The sequence below is a fragment of the Ochotona princeps genome, chromosome X (assembly GCF_030435755.1).
Source record: "Ochotona princeps isolate mOchPri1 chromosome X, mOchPri1.hap1, whole genome shotgun sequence".
Lineage (NCBI taxonomy): Eukaryota > Metazoa > Chordata > Mammalia > Lagomorpha > Ochotonidae > Ochotona > Ochotona princeps.
The window spans coordinates 5,385,296-5,401,870 of record NC_080865.1 but is presented as its reverse complement, the minus strand read 5'-3'; the positions used below and the strand labels follow the sequence as shown (position 1 = coordinate 5,401,870).

The following is a 16,575-nucleotide window of genomic DNA, read 5'->3' as shown; positions in this document are numbered from 1 at the left end:
AGTAACTATTCAATGAGAACCTCTCACTGCTGTGACACAGCATCAGTCTCTCCATGACAGCTCTGGCTCTGTGACCCAAACCCCTGGGCTCCCTTCCTCATGCTGTCATATTGAGGGATCCAACTCAACATGAGTTTGGGTGGGGACAGACCCTTTTTAAACCATAGCCAAGAGTTGTGTGGGTTGTTGGAGTGGGATATCTGTGGCAAGGATAGAAAATATTGGAGACAAGAAGCATGAGGATAAGAGGGAGTAAAGGAGCCTGACTTGTGACTGGCACAAGCCGTAGAGAGCTCCTCTTTCCCAAACTTGAATCCAAAGATTGAAAGTGGTGGCTGGGTCAGGGACCAAGAGAGGTGTGACTGGGATTTCGGGGTGTGGGGGAAGGGAGTGTTGAGAGACGGAGAGAAACTTATGCAAAGGCATTCGTCTCCTAAGGCTCCTTGGCCTGCCTTTCTGGTATATATTCTCATTATGCATCTGGCACCCAAGACTCGTTTTTTTTTTTTTTTTTAAAGATTTATTCATTTTATTACAGCCAGATATACACAGAGGAGGAGAGACAGAGAGGAAGATCTTCCGTCCGATGATTCACTCCCCAAGTGAGCCGCAACGGGCTGGTGCTGTGCCGATCCAAAGCCAGGAACCTGGAACCTCTTCCGGGTCTCCCACGCGGGTGCAGGGTCCCAAGGCTTTGGGCCGTCCTCGACTGCTTTCCCAGGCCACAAGCAGGGAGCTGGATGGGAAGTGGAGCTGCCGGGATTAGAACTGGTGCCCATATGGGATCCTGGCGTGTTCAAGGCGAGGACTTTAGCCGCTAGGCCATGCCGCCGGGCCCAAGACTCGTTTTTCTAACAAAATGTATTTTGCCCCCTCTCTTGTCGCCCGTGGACAGTCCCTTTCCCCACTGTGTACAATCAGATCTGAAGCTGGTGCTCAGCGTACACGTGGGTGCAGACCTTCACGGTGTCTTCGCATTCTTCCAGTTGCGCTGGGCCGAGACTCACGTGACCTCCCCAGCTTCTTGTGGTTACCAAAGCCCTGCTGTATTCCCCTTATCCTCCTCTGGATTATTCTCTCTCTCTTTTTTTATCTCTGTTAGGAAGAAGTTTTGCAGGAATTAAATATGTTTCCTCAGCTGGATGATGAGGCTACGAGGAAGGCTTATTATAAAGAATTTCGTAAGGTATGGGGGTCCAGTTCTTGAGGCCCTTTGGGCAGGGCCCGATCCCTTCCCATTTCCTCTCCATTTTGATTTGATTTTACCTGAGACAGCGACATTTGCTTTCCCAAGCTTCCGAGGCTACTGTCCAGTACTTCCCTACTTGGAACCACTCTCTTCTGCCCGGCAGGTGGTAGAATACTCTGATGTGGTTCTGGAAGTCCTGGATGCCAGAGACCCATTGGGCTGCCGTTGTTTCCAGATGGAGGAAGCTGTCCTGCAGGCACAAGGCAATAAGAAGCTGGTCCTGGTCTTGAACAAGATTGGTAGGTGTGCCAGAATTGGGAAGGGCAGGAAAGGACCAAGGTTTCTTGAAAGACTAACTTGGATTGGACACAGCAATCCAACAACTCAGTGGTACTCATGATAGTCAGTGTAAGATAGGAATTCTTGTTCCAGGTTTTCAGAGCCAGGAATGTAGTCTAGAGGTCACACACACACACACACACACACACACACATGGTGTCTAGCCCCAGGTGGCAGATGGCAGTGGAGTCAAGAGCCTGTCTGCCTTTTGGTTTCCTGTTGCTGATGTTTTGAGCTTTTTCTGTGAGCACACAGTCCAGGAGAGCTCCTGTTTCCCTAAGCTGGAAGCCCAGGACTGGAGCAGGAGAGCACATGGATCCAGAAGGTGGTTGGGAGTCACTGAGATCTGGATTTCATCCAACCCGTGCAACCTGTTCTCCCTGAGATCCTGGACAAGTCTTATCGCCTCTGAGAGTTTCTACTTCTCTAGTGGTGATATGGACCAGAAGTGTCCCAAGCTAGGAAGACTTTTGTTAAAAAATGATTTATTTGAAAGAGCTACAGAGAGGGAGAAGCAGTTATCTTCCATTGCTTGCTTCACTCCCCAAATGTCCAGGCTAGGCTGAAGCCAGGAGCTAGGAACTCCATCCACATCTCTCACAAGGGTGGTAGGGTCCCAAATACTTGGACCATCTTCCCAGGCATGTTAGCGGGAAGCTGGATCAGAAGCAGATAGCCAGGAGTCAAATTGACACTGTGATATAGGTTGCCAGTGTTGTGGACAGTGGCTTAACGTGGTGAGCCATAATACCAACCCCAAGCAGCCTCACAATGTTGTGAGAAGTAATGATAAAGTGCTTAGTATATGGTTGGTACTTTGCAATGGCACTCATTCTTGTTAGGGTAATTCTTGGCATTTGGCCCAACCTGCGATGATCCAGAGAGGTGATGGCAGAGAGGTCTTTAAGAGACCTCTGGGTACCCTGTCTTGAAAGGAAGATGTTTGGGATCAAACAGCTAGTGTGACTTTCCTGAGAATACAGCGTCCTCATCAGGGAGAGCCACATTTTCCCATAGACCAGGCTGTGCTTTTTAATGTCAATCTGGGGACTGCATGGGGACCGGCAAACTGATGGAGAGGCTTGCTGAGAGGAGGTCAGGCTAGCCTTGTGTGTGGGCAGGTGCTTTGCAGTGAACCATGAAGGTGTTGTACCCTGATCATCTGTTCCAATTTTCCCTAGACCTGGTCCCCAAGAACATTGTGGAGAAGTGGCTGGATTACCTTCGGAACGAGCTGCCAACTGTGGCTTTTAAGGCCAGCACCCAGCATCAAGTCAAAAACCTGGTAAGCCTCATTTGTGGTTGTCTGAGGCCAAGGTTACGAGGATCACAGCTTAGACTGTGCAGTGGACTCCTTTTAGTAATTGAATTTGGACTTTAGCTTTGAGTTATATTGAAGCAATTTTTTTTATTACTGGTGACTTTTTTGTTTTTACATTTTATATTATTATTATCATTTTATGATACAGTTCCACTGGCTCCTGGCATTTCCCTTATCCCCACCCCAATTTCCGCCCCCCCACCTAGTTCCTCTGTATCATTACTAAAGTATAGTTCTTCATACACAGTCATATGTCCATCATTGCAGGAATGGACAATGGCAGAGAGTCCAGCATCCTATTGTCAAGATATAGTGAACAGTTTCATTGTAAGTCCATCTTTGTCTGGAAGTAGAGGTGCATACTGCATTGTATCCTCACATCTGGATATGTTAGTCTCCATTTCATAGTTACTGTACATTCCCTTAAATAAAAAGTCACAGTACAAAATCAACAATAGAAAGAAAAATAGAAATTTACAACGCCATGAAGTTAAATAGCATGTTACTAGATATGACAGTCTCCATTATACAGCTACTATATATCCCCTTAAATGAAAAGCCACAAAACAAAATCAGCAACAGGGAGAAAAAAGAAATTAACAACACCATGAAGTTAAATAACATGCTATTAAATGACTAATGTGTAGCTGAAGAAATGAAAATCAAGAACCTTCTTGAAGAAAATGATGCTACTGTATGATCTAGGAGTCATTGAAGAATTTAATCAGAAGAAAATGTTTTGAAAAGAAGAAACTAACAGAAAACATCACAACCCATGCGATATAGTTTCTGCTGATTTTTGTTGGTGAAATGTGTCTCCTCCAGACAATAAACAGATGGTATTTTTTTAAGGTTTATTTTTATTTTTATTACAAAGTCAGATATACAGAGAGGAGGAGAGACAGAGAGGAAGATCTTCCGTACGATGATTCATTCTCCAAGTGGCCGCAACGGCTGGTGCTGTGCCGATCCAAAGCCGGGAACCAGGAACCTCTTCCGGGTCTCCCAAGCGGGTGCAGGGTCCCAAGGCTTTGGGCCGTCCTCGACTGCTTTCCCAGGGCACAAACAGGGAGCTGGATGGGAAGTGGGGCTGCTGGGATTAGAACCGGCACCCATATGGGATCCCAGGGCATTCAATGCGAGGACTTTAGCTGCTAGGCCATGCTGCTGGGCCCTTGTTTTGTTTTTTAATCCAGTCTATTAATCTATGATGTTTGATTGAGCTGAAGCCATTTACATTCAGAGTTAATATGTATGTGTAGTACTTTGGTCCTGTCATTTTAGGAATGGCTTGTTCATTGGTTTAGCTTCTGGTGTCATTTTACTGGGATGTTCTTCCCATTTGCCTTTGGTTTTGCTGGGTGCTCTTCCTCTTCTCTGTCAAGAGAACATCTTGAAGTATCATTTGTAGGACAGGTTTGGAAGAGGCAAATTCTTTTAACTTTTCTTTACTGTGGAAGAATTTTATTTCATTTTCAAAGACAAAAGAAAGGCTTGCTGGATATGTTATCCTAGGCCGACAGTGTTTTTCTTTTAGAATCTGGAATATGTCACTCCATTCTCTTGTTGCCTGTAGAGTTTCCTGTGAGAGGTCTCCTGTGAGTTTAATTGGCATTCCTTTATATGTCAATTGATTTTTTTTCACATGCACATTTAAGGAGCTTTTCCTTATGTTCGATTGAAGAGAACTTGATAATCATGTGTCTTGGTGAAGATCGCTTTGATCAAGCCTGTTGGGAGTTCTGTGCCCCTCCTGGATGTTGTTTCCCAATTCTTTCTCCAGATCAGGGACATTTTCCTTTATTATTTCATTAAATACATTTGCAAACCCAGCTTCTCTTTCTGCACCTTCTGGGACTGCCATAACTCTTATATTAGGCCTCTTAAATAGTGTCTTTCAATTCTTGAATACTTTTTTTGGCCTGATCCAGCTCTGCTTCCAGCTGTTTGTTTGTTTCCCACTAATGACAGGAAATACCTTCCAATTCTGAGATTCTTTGTTCTGCTTGCTTCATTCTATTTTGGAGACTCTCCACTGTATTTTTAATTTGCTCTACTGTGTTCTTAGTTTCTGATATATCAGCCTTGATTTGCTTTATTGCTGCTATTGCTTGTGTAAAATATTCCTTTAATTCTTTGAATTCTTGTATGTGCTTCTCATTGTTGATCAGAAGCCTTAAAATGAGTGTTCTGAATTCTGTGTCCCTCATATTCTCGATGTCTTTCTCAGTTAACTCTGAGTTTGGCATAGGGTTTAGCTCCTTTGCAGGGAGAGTTTTCAGTAATATTCATTGTGCCTTTGTCTCTTCTTTTGCTCTTGGTCATTGTACTTCTGGTTGGCATAGTCTGCTCCTTGGGGCAGGTTTCTAAGCTGTGTCACCACAGGTCTACAGTTTGATTTTACTTATTGCAGTTGGTACACAACTCTTTGCTTGCAGCCAATTGTGCCACTCCCTCCAGCGAGTTCCAGGTCTGGGTTCTTATGTTAGATTTCCACCATGGTCTCCACAGCCCCAGCTCCTGGCTCACCACTCTCCACCTCCTGTGACACCATGCTGAGGCTGCACTGTTGTCACTGCAACCTTTCTCCCACTTCCGATTGGAGCAGGTCCCAGGATTAGGGAGGTACCAGGTGTCCTGTATAGCTAGGTTGTTGGTGGCGCTGATCTTGTTGGAACCTGTTGGACGTTAGGTCTGGGTGCCACACGGACCTATTTTGACCGGTATGATGCCACAGTCGGTATTATTTTCCTGTGGGACCAGTGCAATCCACGGAACTCAGTGGGTACTCGTGAGCTCAGCACATGCGCAGTTCACTGTTGTCCCCTGCAGTCCTAAAGCTATTGCCACAGTGTACAAAATGGTGCCTGACATACCACTACTGCAGTTCTTGATCTGCTGGCCATCAGATCTAAGGACTACCCAGACCTGTCTTGGGTGGAACCTGTAGAATGCCATGTTGATGCAGTTCACTGAGTCTGAAATGAGTTCATTCCCAGCTCAGCGTATGCTCAGTCCTTTCCCTTGCCTTTGCCTCCTTAAGCAAAATGGCCCCCAATTTGGCTCTAGGGGACTGACTGGGCTGTGAAATCCACCCTGTTCCCACGCTGCCCATCTGGGATTTGCTGCTCTGTCTCTGCTCCTGGTGAAATCAAACGGACCAGCAGGATGGACAGTTCTTTGTCTGGGTTTACCTCCCGAGCTCCCAGTGAAAGTCCCTTCCCACCTGGTTGCTGGTGGAGTTCTGGCTGCTGGTGGAGTTCTGGCTGCTGATCGCCGTTAGATGAATGTTGCTGGAGTATCAGTCACTGCAACAACACACCATTATGTCCGCTACTTTCCCATGTCTGTCAGTCTCCATGTACCCCTCTGCTGTTGTTCTGTCTTCTCCTATTTCCTGGAAAGTGTCCTCTCTGCCTCATTCTGATTTAATGTTTCTCCGTCCGTTTAAACGTGTCCTTACCCTATTCTGCCATCTTGATTCTCCTCTTACTGGTGACTTTTTAAAAAAAGATTCATTTACAAATTTATTTGCAAGGTTGGGTGGTGTTTGGAGGGGGATCTCCTATTTGCTCTTTCACTTTCCAAATGCCTGCAACAGCTAGGATTGCTGAAAGCCTAACTCCATCCGTTTCCCCCACGTGGGGAAGTTGGGTCGGCAGTAGAGTAGCTGCCACAGCAGTAGGGGATGTGAATATGCCAGCTTGTGGCTTGGGCATTGGGATCCCAGCCTGCTGCACCGCAAGGCTTGCTCCAACTTTAACTTGTCAGTAGTTTCATTTCAATCTGCCCAGATTATCACTCCTTGGGAAACTTTTGTTTTTTCAGTTGGGAGGATAAAACATGATGTTAATGGGAAATTTGGAAAATACAGTTAATATAGTTAACTATTTGTTAAGAAAACCTCCATTTTTTTTCTTTAAAACAAATCATATCACTTAACCTCAGAATACCTTTTCACAGTACATTATTAAAGTATTTCAGAAGGTTCAAAGGAAAGATTCCGTGCTAGGGAACTTTTTTTTTGTTTTGCACCTGATGTTAAACTTATTGAAAAGTAAAGTAGAACAAATAAGATCAGTTACAACTTAAATATCTTCTTCCCAGCTACCTTAACTCTGGTGTCCTTTTCTGTACCCAGAAGTGACAACCGCTCTCAGTTTGGAGTGTGTCCTTCCCAGACATTTGCTGGGTTTTGTACATGCATAGGTCATATATAAACAGGAAATACTGTTTTTGAGGTGTTATATGAAGTTACTTGAACAAGTTCATGGAAATTGTATTTAAAAACTAGGGCCTGATGCAGCAGCCTGGTGGCTGAGGTCATTGCCTTGCATTGGCCGGGATCCCGTATGGGTGCTGGTTCATGTCCTGGCAGCTGTACTTCCCATCCAGCTCCCTGCTTGTGGCCTGGGAAAGCAGTATAGGATGCCCCAGGGCCTTGGGACCCTGCACCTTCATGGGAGACCCAGAAGAAGCTCCATGGCTCCTGACCTCAGATTGGCTCAGCTCCAGCTGTTGTCACCCGTTGGGGAGTGTATCAGTGGATCAAAGATCTTCCTCTCTGTCTCTCCTCCGTTCTATATATCTGACGCTCCAATAAAAAAAAAAAAATCTTTAAAAAGTTAAGTTTATTTTGTTGCAAAAACTTTTTTTTAAATTGAAGATTTGTTTATTTGAAAGGCAAAGTGAAAGAGGGACAGAAAGAGACCTTTGATCTACTGATTCATTTCCCAAATGGCTGTGATGGCTAGGCTGGTGCAGTCAGAAGACAGGAGCCTGGAGGTCCGTCTAGTCTTCCACATGAGTGGCAGGGCCCCAGGTAATTGTACTGCTTGCTGCTTGCTTCCCAGATGGCTTGGCAGGGAACTGGATCAGAAGCAGAGCAGCTTGAAGTTGAACTGGCACTGTGATCGAACTGGCACTTAGTTATGGAATGTCGGCACCACAGGCAGTAGAGATCCGTAAAAATAAGGTGTATGCGTACTTTACTAAAACTGTATTAAGAACAAAATTGTATGGGTTTCAAATTTTTTTGGTACCAAACTTAACATCTCATTCCAGTGTCCATGAACTTTTTTTTTGAAGATTTATTTATTTGAAATTCAGAGAGAGAGAGATCAATCTTTCATCCATTGGTTCACTCCCCAGATGTGCATAACAGCCAGAGCTGGACCAGGAACCCTGTTTTGTTCTGTCACATGTGTGACGCGGCCCAAACACTGGGGCCGTCTTCTGTTTTTCTCAGGTGCATTATCAGGAGGGAGCTGCGTCAGAAATGGGGTAGCCAGGACTAGGTCCTTAACAGGCAGTGGCTCAATATGCCTATGCCATATTACTGGCTGCTCCATGAACTTTTTGAAGTATCTTTTCTTATATTCTTTTGTGATTTTTTTTCTTAGAGTTATTTCCATGGAGATATACCTTTGGGGTGGCAAAAATAAATTTAATTTCTGGTTTTCCATCATTATGACCAGTGTGTACATAAATGTTTGTGCCCATACTTTGCTGGCATGTGGGCCATCGTTTGTGCAGGTTAGGTCCTGAGATGGGGAAAGGCGTTATGCTTTTTGCGTTCTTCCTGTGTACTGCCAGTTGTCTAGCTGTGGCTATGCCAGTGGCTCTTCCCACCAGTGCAGTAGAAGACTGGGAGAGGGCCGCTGCCCTATGCCTTTGCCAGCCCTCAAAAGCATTGAATGTCTAAATCTTCGAGAAACTTGATATTCCATTTCCAGGTTTTTGGTCTTCTTGATGGCCAGAAGGTGATAAATGTCCTTTTCTAAAAGCTGTATTTCAGTTTATTCCACTTGAAGGATACACCTTTTGAAACTGTTTCTTATTGCTTGACTATTTAGGCTAATTCCAATTTTGTGATTTCAGAAAGCATGCGGGTGAGGAAGTAGTGAATGGGAGAAGTGGGGGAAAGATATTTTTGGTATTGGAGGTGGCATCGAGAGTAAAGACCTGGAGGCTGGAATTTCATGCCTTGTATAAGGAGTCCAGGCCATATAGGCCGTGGCCAGTTGCTGTCGTCCCTGCACAGGTAGGGAGAACAGGCATCCTTGTTGTGCCCATGAGGGCATGGAAGCCCAGAGAAGGGACGCAGGCTTTGCAGAGTATCAGTCTGTGAGAGGTAGAGCTGGGTGAATTCTGGCCTGTCTGGAGTAAGCCTGCACACATGATCCTGCTGTGGGGGCGAAAGAGAATCATTGAGGCAGAGCTCGGGAGGTGCAGATAGCAGAGGGAGCAGGGAAGCAGCCTGTGGGAGAAGGCCCCTGTTCACAGGCTGAAAGCCCCAGTGGGGAGTCTGAAAGCTTCCTTGGAAGTTGAGAAGCTGGGCTCAGACTGCATTTCCTTCCTGAGGTTTCTTCTATACCTTCCCTTGTCTTCTAGAATCGTTGTAACGTGCCTGTGGATCAGGCCTCGGAGTCCCTGCTGAAAAGCAAAGCCTGTTTTGGAGCCGAAAATCTCATGAGGGTTCTGGGGAACTATTGCCGCCTTGGTGAAGTGCGCACCCACATCCGCGTGGGTGTTGTGGGTAAGGCCTGGCAAACAGGCGCAACGCGCAGGTTCTGCCTTGGACAGCAGGGGAAACAAGCCTGAGAACTTGGTGTTGCTCTTTTGGCAAAGAGAGGAGCGCTCAGGAAGGATTTTGTGATTTGTGCTTTGGATTGGCGGGGGTAGGAAGGCACACTGATTCACCACTGTATCATAAGTGTTTGAAGCGTGGACCAAATGTGTGGTGCCAGCCCTGGAATTGGCACCATGTCATCCTGTCAGAGCCATGGGAGGGAGAAGTGACCACCCACCTTTTCAGATGACAAAACAGCCTCAGACTAGGGAAAAGACCCCATGGAGACAAGATAGATTCAAAGCTGGGCCTTTTAGGAACCCAGGGTATCGAGGGAGGGCTGTTGCAGTGGGAATAGGGAGCTTGTGAGAGCAGAGATAGCTCATCTGGGAGAGAAAACGAACCCAAAAGAGACACTGGAAAGAGCTGGGCATTGCGAACATACAGATGCACAGCCCTGAGAAGCCTCAGAAAAAGAACCAGGGTGCTGGAAGGCAGAGTTGTTGGACTATGGAGAGGAGGCAGTGAAAAGGAAGATGCCTGCAGAGACAGGGGGATAGAGCCAGGGAGACACGTATGTGTATAAATACCTGCAAAGGGGCATGCCAGGGATGGACACCTGTGTCTCAAGAGAGGCAGGCATGTGTGCACAAAGGAAGGATGCTAGCAGCAGAGATAGTGGAGCAGGAGAGAGGCTGTCAGAGATAGACGCAGAGAAGTTGACACAGGAGTGCACATATAGACCTCAGTACACCTACAGCACCGCAGACAGATCTACACGTGGAAAGATATGTACAGGCCTGGGAGAGGCACATCTACAGATACTACTGGTCCAGGAGCAAAATATGTCAGCCTTTCCTACTCACACTACTCCAGCTCTGCTCTCTTAAAGCAGATAGAGCCTCAGGAAGACACACACGTACCCAGAGAAAGCCTCACCCACTGATAGACTGGTGCACTCTTGAGTCCCTGAGAGGCAAATACACAGACATATCCATGGTGACTCAGATGAGGGGACTGCAAAGCGCTCATTGAAAGTGGAATTAGGGCACGGGGCAATAGTCTAGTGGCTAAATCCTCTCTTTGCATGCACTATAATCCCATATAGGCACTGGTTCATGTCCCAGCTGTTCCACTTCCCATCCAGCTCCCTGCTTGTGGCCTGGGAAAGCAATGGAGGATGGCCTCAAGTGCTTGGGACCCTGCACCTGCATGGGAGACCTAGAAGCTTCTGGCTCCTGGCTTTGAATTGACTCAGCTCTGGCTATCATGGCCACTTGGGGAGTAAACTAACAGACGAAGGATCTTTTTCTCGTCTCTCCTTCTCTCTGCAAGTCTGCCTTTCCAAGAAAAATAAATAGAAATTGGAATTAAAAATTTGTTTGGGGATACATTTTTTTCTTTTTTCTTTTTTTTGAAATCCATGCATACAAGGGGTCATCAGACAGCTCCTATGTGTGCTATGAAGAAAAAATGCATGAATTTTGATTTCTTAATCTTTAATTTTTGATTGAAAGGCAGAATAACAGGGAGATATAGAGAAAGCAGTTGCCCGTGTGCTGGTTCACTTCCCAATTGCCTGAAACAGGAGGGCTGGGTGAGCCTGTGACAGGAGCTGGGAATTCCATCTGGGTCTCTCATGTAGTGGCAGGAGCCCAGATAGTGGGATGTGGACTCTTACCTCCCAGTGTGTGTTCAGGAAGCTGGATTAGAGGCCAGGAGTAGCCAGGACTTGAACCAGGCATTCCATGTGGGATGTCTGTATTGCAAGTGGTAGCTTAACTTGATGCTGTGTTCCCAGACCATTAGCTGGATAGGAAGTAGAGCAGCCGGGACATGAACCGGGATCCATATGGGATGGCAGCAGTGCAGGTAGAGGATTAGCTTGCTGTGGCATCATGCTGGCTTTCATTAAGCTTATGTTTTCACCTCCCAGTAAGCTGTCCATTTTTCCATGGACTGTTTAAAGTGCCCCCTCCCACCCCCAACGAACGCATATAAAGAAATAGAGACATATAAAGAGTGTTAATGAGGCAGAGCAAGAGAGTGAAAAAAATATGGAGTAACATATATATAAATAAGTTCCCAGAGACAGAAAGAGATGGACAGGAATTGGCTTAGAGGGAATTCCAGGTAGAGTGGGGAGAATCAGAGGAAAGGACAATGGCGAAAGTGAGAAACAAGCCAGCAGATAAAGAGATGCTGAAGACAAAGAGCTAGACGGAGAAAGAGATGATGGAGACAGGCTGAAAAGGGAGTAGACAGTGCTGTTTAGGATGCGAAGCCACCCCCTCCACACACCCGTGGAAACTTCCTTGCACAGGAGATAAACACAGGCATATATGGAAGAGAGGATGTGTATATTAACAGTACACACAGAAAGAGAGTGGAGTGAGACCCACTCGGGAAAACACGAGGACAGGCGGAAAGCTACTCAGGCTAGCCAAACAGAAATACAGCGCCAGCAGGTAGCTGCCCGGGGAGCCTGGCACACCCCTGCAGATAGTTCTGCGTCTCCCAGTGGCTTGGTGATGTCCACCTTCCATTGGATTGTGTACCAGGTCTTGCATTGAGCACCTCTCTAAGGCAGCAGCTTCGTGGTGTGGGAGGTGGGTGTCAGATCCCAAGGGAAAGACCTATCTACTTAACATGCTCCCAAATGCAGGAGAGAGCTAGAAAGGCCCTGCTGGAGGTTGGTCAGGGCTTGGTGTGGGAGGGTAGGAGGCTGGGAGGCCGGGAGGCCAGGTGGCCAGGTGGCCAGGTGGCCAGGTGGCCAGGCATTACTTTCGGCTTTCCTGTGGCCTCATCCCTGTGCCTGCCTGGGCCTCCGTCACACGCGGACTTGAACGTTCCTGCGGCTCCTGAGCCATGTGCTGCTGCTTTGCAGGCCTTCCCAATGTTGGCAAGAGCAGCTTGATCAACAGCCTGAAGCGCAGCCGTGCGTGCAGTGTGGGCGCTGTTCCTGGAGTCACGAAGTAAGCACCTGTCTGTTCCGTGCCCCACAACTCCTTGCTCCTTCCATTCCCTTCAGCTCCCACACCTCCAGCCGCTGGCCCTTTCCTCATCTCGGGACTCTTTTGATTTCTGCTCCTGGCATGGGATCCCTCACTTACCTGTCACAACCTGCATGGGGTTAGGCAGTCATCTGGGTACTTCCCACTTGGCAGCTCCTGCTGTGCGTGTTTCTTCTCCTCCTCACCACCATTGCAAAGTCAGTTTTACACAGAGAAGGAGAGACAGAGAGAAAGATCTTCCATCTGCTGGTTCACTCCCCAAGTGACCGCAACAGTTGGAGCTGAGCTGATCTGAAGCCAGGAGCCTCCTCCAGGTCTCCCACATGGGTGCAGGGTCCTAAGGCTTTGGGCATGCTCGACTGCTTTCCCACTCCACAAGCAGGGAGCTGAATGGCAAGTGGAGTGCCAGGATATGACCTGGTGCCCATATGGGATCCTGGTGCATGCAAGGTGACTATTCAGCCACAAGGCTAATGTGGCACCAGCCTCCTCATGTTCTGCTGATGAGTAGCTACCTTGTAGCTGAGTAGGGCGCAGCTGAGGCTTGGAGTCAGAAGCTTATCCAGGAACCCCTGTGGCAGAGGCTGGGTTAGGGTTGGTCCCAGGTCTGTAGGGCCCTAGAGCATCTTGGCTTGATGTCTCTCCAGCATCTTCTATATCACACCCTCCCCTCTTTCTTTATCCCAGTTCAGGCCCAACTTTAAGACGGGAACCTAAAGGATGCCACATATACCCAGGCCAACGTGCCTGCCTGCCTGCCTGCCTTTTTTTTCTTTGTTTGTTCCTTCCTTCCTTCCTTTCTTTCTCTTCTTTTCCTTCTGCCTTCCTTCCTTTGGATTTATTTTTATTGTTACTGGAAAGGCAGATTTCCAGAGAGAAAGATCCTCTGTCCCCTGGTTCATGCCACAAATGGCTACAATGCCCGGAGATGAACCAATCTGAAGTCAGAAGCCAGGAGATTCCCCGTGGAGGTCACCCATGTGGGTACAGGGTCCCAAGGCTTTAGGCCGTCCTCTACTTTTTCCCAGGCCACAAGCAGGGAGCTGGATGGGAAGTAGAGCAGTCAGAACACAAACTGGAGCTCATATGCGATCCTGGTGCATTCAGTGCAAGGATTTAGCCACGGAATCATCATGCCTGACCCCTTCTTTCTTAACTAGATTCATGCAGGAGGTCCATCTAGACAAGTTCATCAGGCTTCTGGATGCTCCAGGTATTGTCCCAGGACCCAATTCCGAGGTGGGCACCATCCTGCGCAACTGCATCCAGGTGCAACATCTGGCAGACCCTGTGACCCCAGTTGAGACCATCCTGCAGCGTTGCAACCTGGAGGAGGTACGTAGCAAGGCCACTGGCCAATGCCCTACCCCACTGCAAGAGCCTTTCATGCCTCTTATAGTTTCTCTCCGTCTTCTCTTTGACAGATCTCCAGTTATTATGGGATCTCTGGATTCCAGACTACTGAGCAGTTTCTGACAGCAGTGGCCCACCGCTTGGGCAAGAAGAAGAAAGGAGGCATTTACAGTCAGGAGCAAGCAGCCAAAGCTGTCCTGGCTGACTGGGTGAGGTGAGGAAGGGGACTGGGCGGAAGAGTGAGGCCTTTTGACATTCAGCTCCGTAGAGCTCATCTGTGTTCATTTCAGCTCTGGGGGTAGCCTGGTCTGGCTGCAAGGCAGGGGCTGACGAAGGTGTCAGATCCTGTCTTGCTCTGGATAGGTTGCCCAGTGATTGTCCAGCAGCTCAACTTCTTGCTCGGAAACCACTAAGTTTTCTAGTTCCTCACTGTTTCGGGCTTGTGAACTCATCGTCTTTGGTCATTTGTTCTATCAGTGACATCTCTGCTGCTGTCCCCCTTCCTCCCAATGCAGTGGGAAGATCAGCTTCTATACACCACCACCACCCACCCACACGCTGCCTGCCCACATCAGTGCCGAGATTGTTAAGGAGATGACAGAGGTCTTTGACATTGAAGATACTGAGCAGGCCAATGAAGATACCATGGAATGTAAGTGCGGTGGGCAGGTGTGCTTCGTTCTGTGCTTCATGATCCTGGGAAGGGGAGTTGTTTCAAGATACCACCCCAAGTGTTCAGTGAGGGGAAGTACACGCTGAGCAAGTGGTCATTTTTTTTTAAAAGATTTATTCATTTTATTACAGTCAGATATACAGAGAGGAGGAGAGACAGAGAGAAAGATCTTCCGTCCGATGTTTCACTCCTCAAGTGAGCCGCAACGGCTGCTGCGCGCCGATCCGAAGCCGGGAGCCAGGAACCTCTTCTGCGTCCCCTACACGGGTGCAGTGTCCCAAAGCATTGGGCCGTCCTCGACTGCTTTCCCAGGCCGCAAGCAGGGAGCTGGATGGGAAGTGGAGCTGCCGGGATTAGAACCGGCGCCCATATGGGATCCCGGGGCTTTCAAGGCGAGGACTTTAGCCGCTAGGCCACGCTGCCGGGCCCGCAAGTGGTCATTTAATCAGTACGTAGGCAGGTGGGATTTACAAAGGGCAGGCGAGGGTGGCTTCTGGTTCATGTCCCTAAGCTGGGTAATTCCATTGTGCAGAGAAGCCAATCGCAACTCACAGTAATTCTAGCAGGCTTCTCCTTCTTAGCCCCATTCGCAGGCAAGGTAACCAAATCATAGAAAAGCATATAGTCAGTGACAGGCTGAAGTGGCCTTCAGACCAGTGTCCCACCGTGTTGTCTGAAGTCTGAGAGTACCTAGGTAGGTAAAAGTGTAAATGGCTTGGATGCAAATCCAAGCTTTGTTTCCTGGTACGTGTGATCCTGGACAAGTTACTTTATTTCTCCTCGACTCATTGATGTCATTTGTGAAATGGAGACAGCAGCACCTACCCAATAAGGTAGTGGTGAATATTTATTATGTAAAAGAACCTTAAGACAGTAGTGCCTGGCATATAGCATATACTCAGTAAATGTTTGCGGTTACTAAGATGATTATTTGCTGCAACAGAGGTATGGTTTTTAGAAACTTTGAGAATATTTGTTCTACTTCACCACTACCCTCTAGCCGTGCCTTATGGCTCCTGCTTCCTTCTTTATTCTGTCCAAGAAAGGTGGGCCTTTCTTTGCGCCTGTCTGTGGATGCTATGGAATAGTCAACAAAGCCCTTGTTGGGCTTTAAGGTTCTCTCTGGGACCAGTAGTCCTCCCTTGCTGGATCTGGTAGCATCCTCAGATTGCAGACGAGGGCAAGGCCTGCCTCCTAGTGTATTCCTCATGTGGCTTTGGGCAAGTTGGTTCCCCTTTCTGTGAACTTGAATTACTCTTTGTGTCAGCGAATGAGTGAGAGATGTGGAGCTCATGTTCTTAGGGTGATGCTTTTCCCTGGCTGGATGGGTCAGGAGGGACCCCATCTCTGGGAAGGCTAATGCTTGAGACTTGGAATTTGAGAGAGGGTTGAGGAGAGGCTGGTGGGAAAAATGTTTGTCAGAGGAGTTGGCTCCAGTGCTGGATCTTGGAGAAGGGCCAGAGGACAGTGCACTAAGTTGTGGAAGCTGGCTTGAGGGTAGTGTGGACACAGAAGGGCAGTGGCACACCTGCAGGTTGCACTGGGAACAGAGAGAGCTCTGGTCATGCAGAGGGAGCCCCGAGGCTGCCATTTACAGTATGGCAGTTTAGGCCTGAGCATTATGGGTGTCTTTTGCCATGTTGCACAGCAGTCCTGAGTGAATAGACCCTGTGGAATTCTCATGTTTCAGATCAGGACACGCAGGTTCCAAGGCAGCTCTCAGCAGGTCAGTGCATTATGCAGAAGCCATGCTTTGAATCCTTTGTCACATAGCCTCTAGCAGGAAGGACAAGGCCACCAAGTGCCCTGGGCAGCAGCCACCATATCGTTTTCCACCGGGGTCTGATCAAGAGTCTGGTTGTGGGGATGGGACGTTCCCCTGACAGTGGTATTGCTTGTGTTCAAGGCTTGGCTACAGGAGAATCTGATGAGCTGTTGGGTGACACAGACCCCCTTGAAATGGAGGTCAAGTGGCTTCATTCTCCGATGGTGAAAATAGCGGATGCCATTGAAAATAAAAGCACCGTGTATAAGGTACTTGTTCCCTTTCTTCCTGGCAGCACTTTCCTCTCCCCAGGGCTCTGAGAAGTGGTCACTGCCTTCTGCCTGACTTCT

The 16,575-nt window shown here is 47.9% G+C and overlaps 1 protein-coding gene across 2 annotated transcripts in view; it reads left to right on the top strand.

Annotated features, from left to right (window-relative positions):
• Positions 1-16,575, top strand: part of GNL3L (G protein nucleolar 3 like) — a 37,287-nt gene that overhangs the window by 11,756 nt on the left and 8,956 nt on the right. The window contains exons 5-14 of one of the 2 annotated variants that reach the window (XM_058658609.1): positions 1,103-1,186; positions 1,353-1,488; positions 2,710-2,813; positions 9,243-9,387; positions 12,308-12,395; positions 13,595-13,769; positions 13,859-14,001; positions 14,303-14,439; positions 16,151-16,186; positions 16,367-16,494. In XM_058658609.1, the coding sequence (XP_058514592.1) occupies positions 1,103-1,186; positions 1,353-1,488; positions 2,710-2,813; positions 9,243-9,387; positions 12,308-12,395; positions 13,595-13,769; positions 13,859-14,001; positions 14,303-14,439; positions 16,151-16,186; positions 16,367-16,494 (1,176 nt within the window). The remainder of the gene's footprint in view (positions 1-1,102; positions 1,187-1,352; positions 1,489-2,709; positions 2,814-9,242; positions 9,388-12,307; positions 12,396-13,594; positions 13,770-13,858; positions 14,002-14,302; positions 14,440-16,150; positions 16,187-16,366; positions 16,495-16,575) is intronic. The other variant, XM_058658610.1, reaches the window with a different exon arrangement.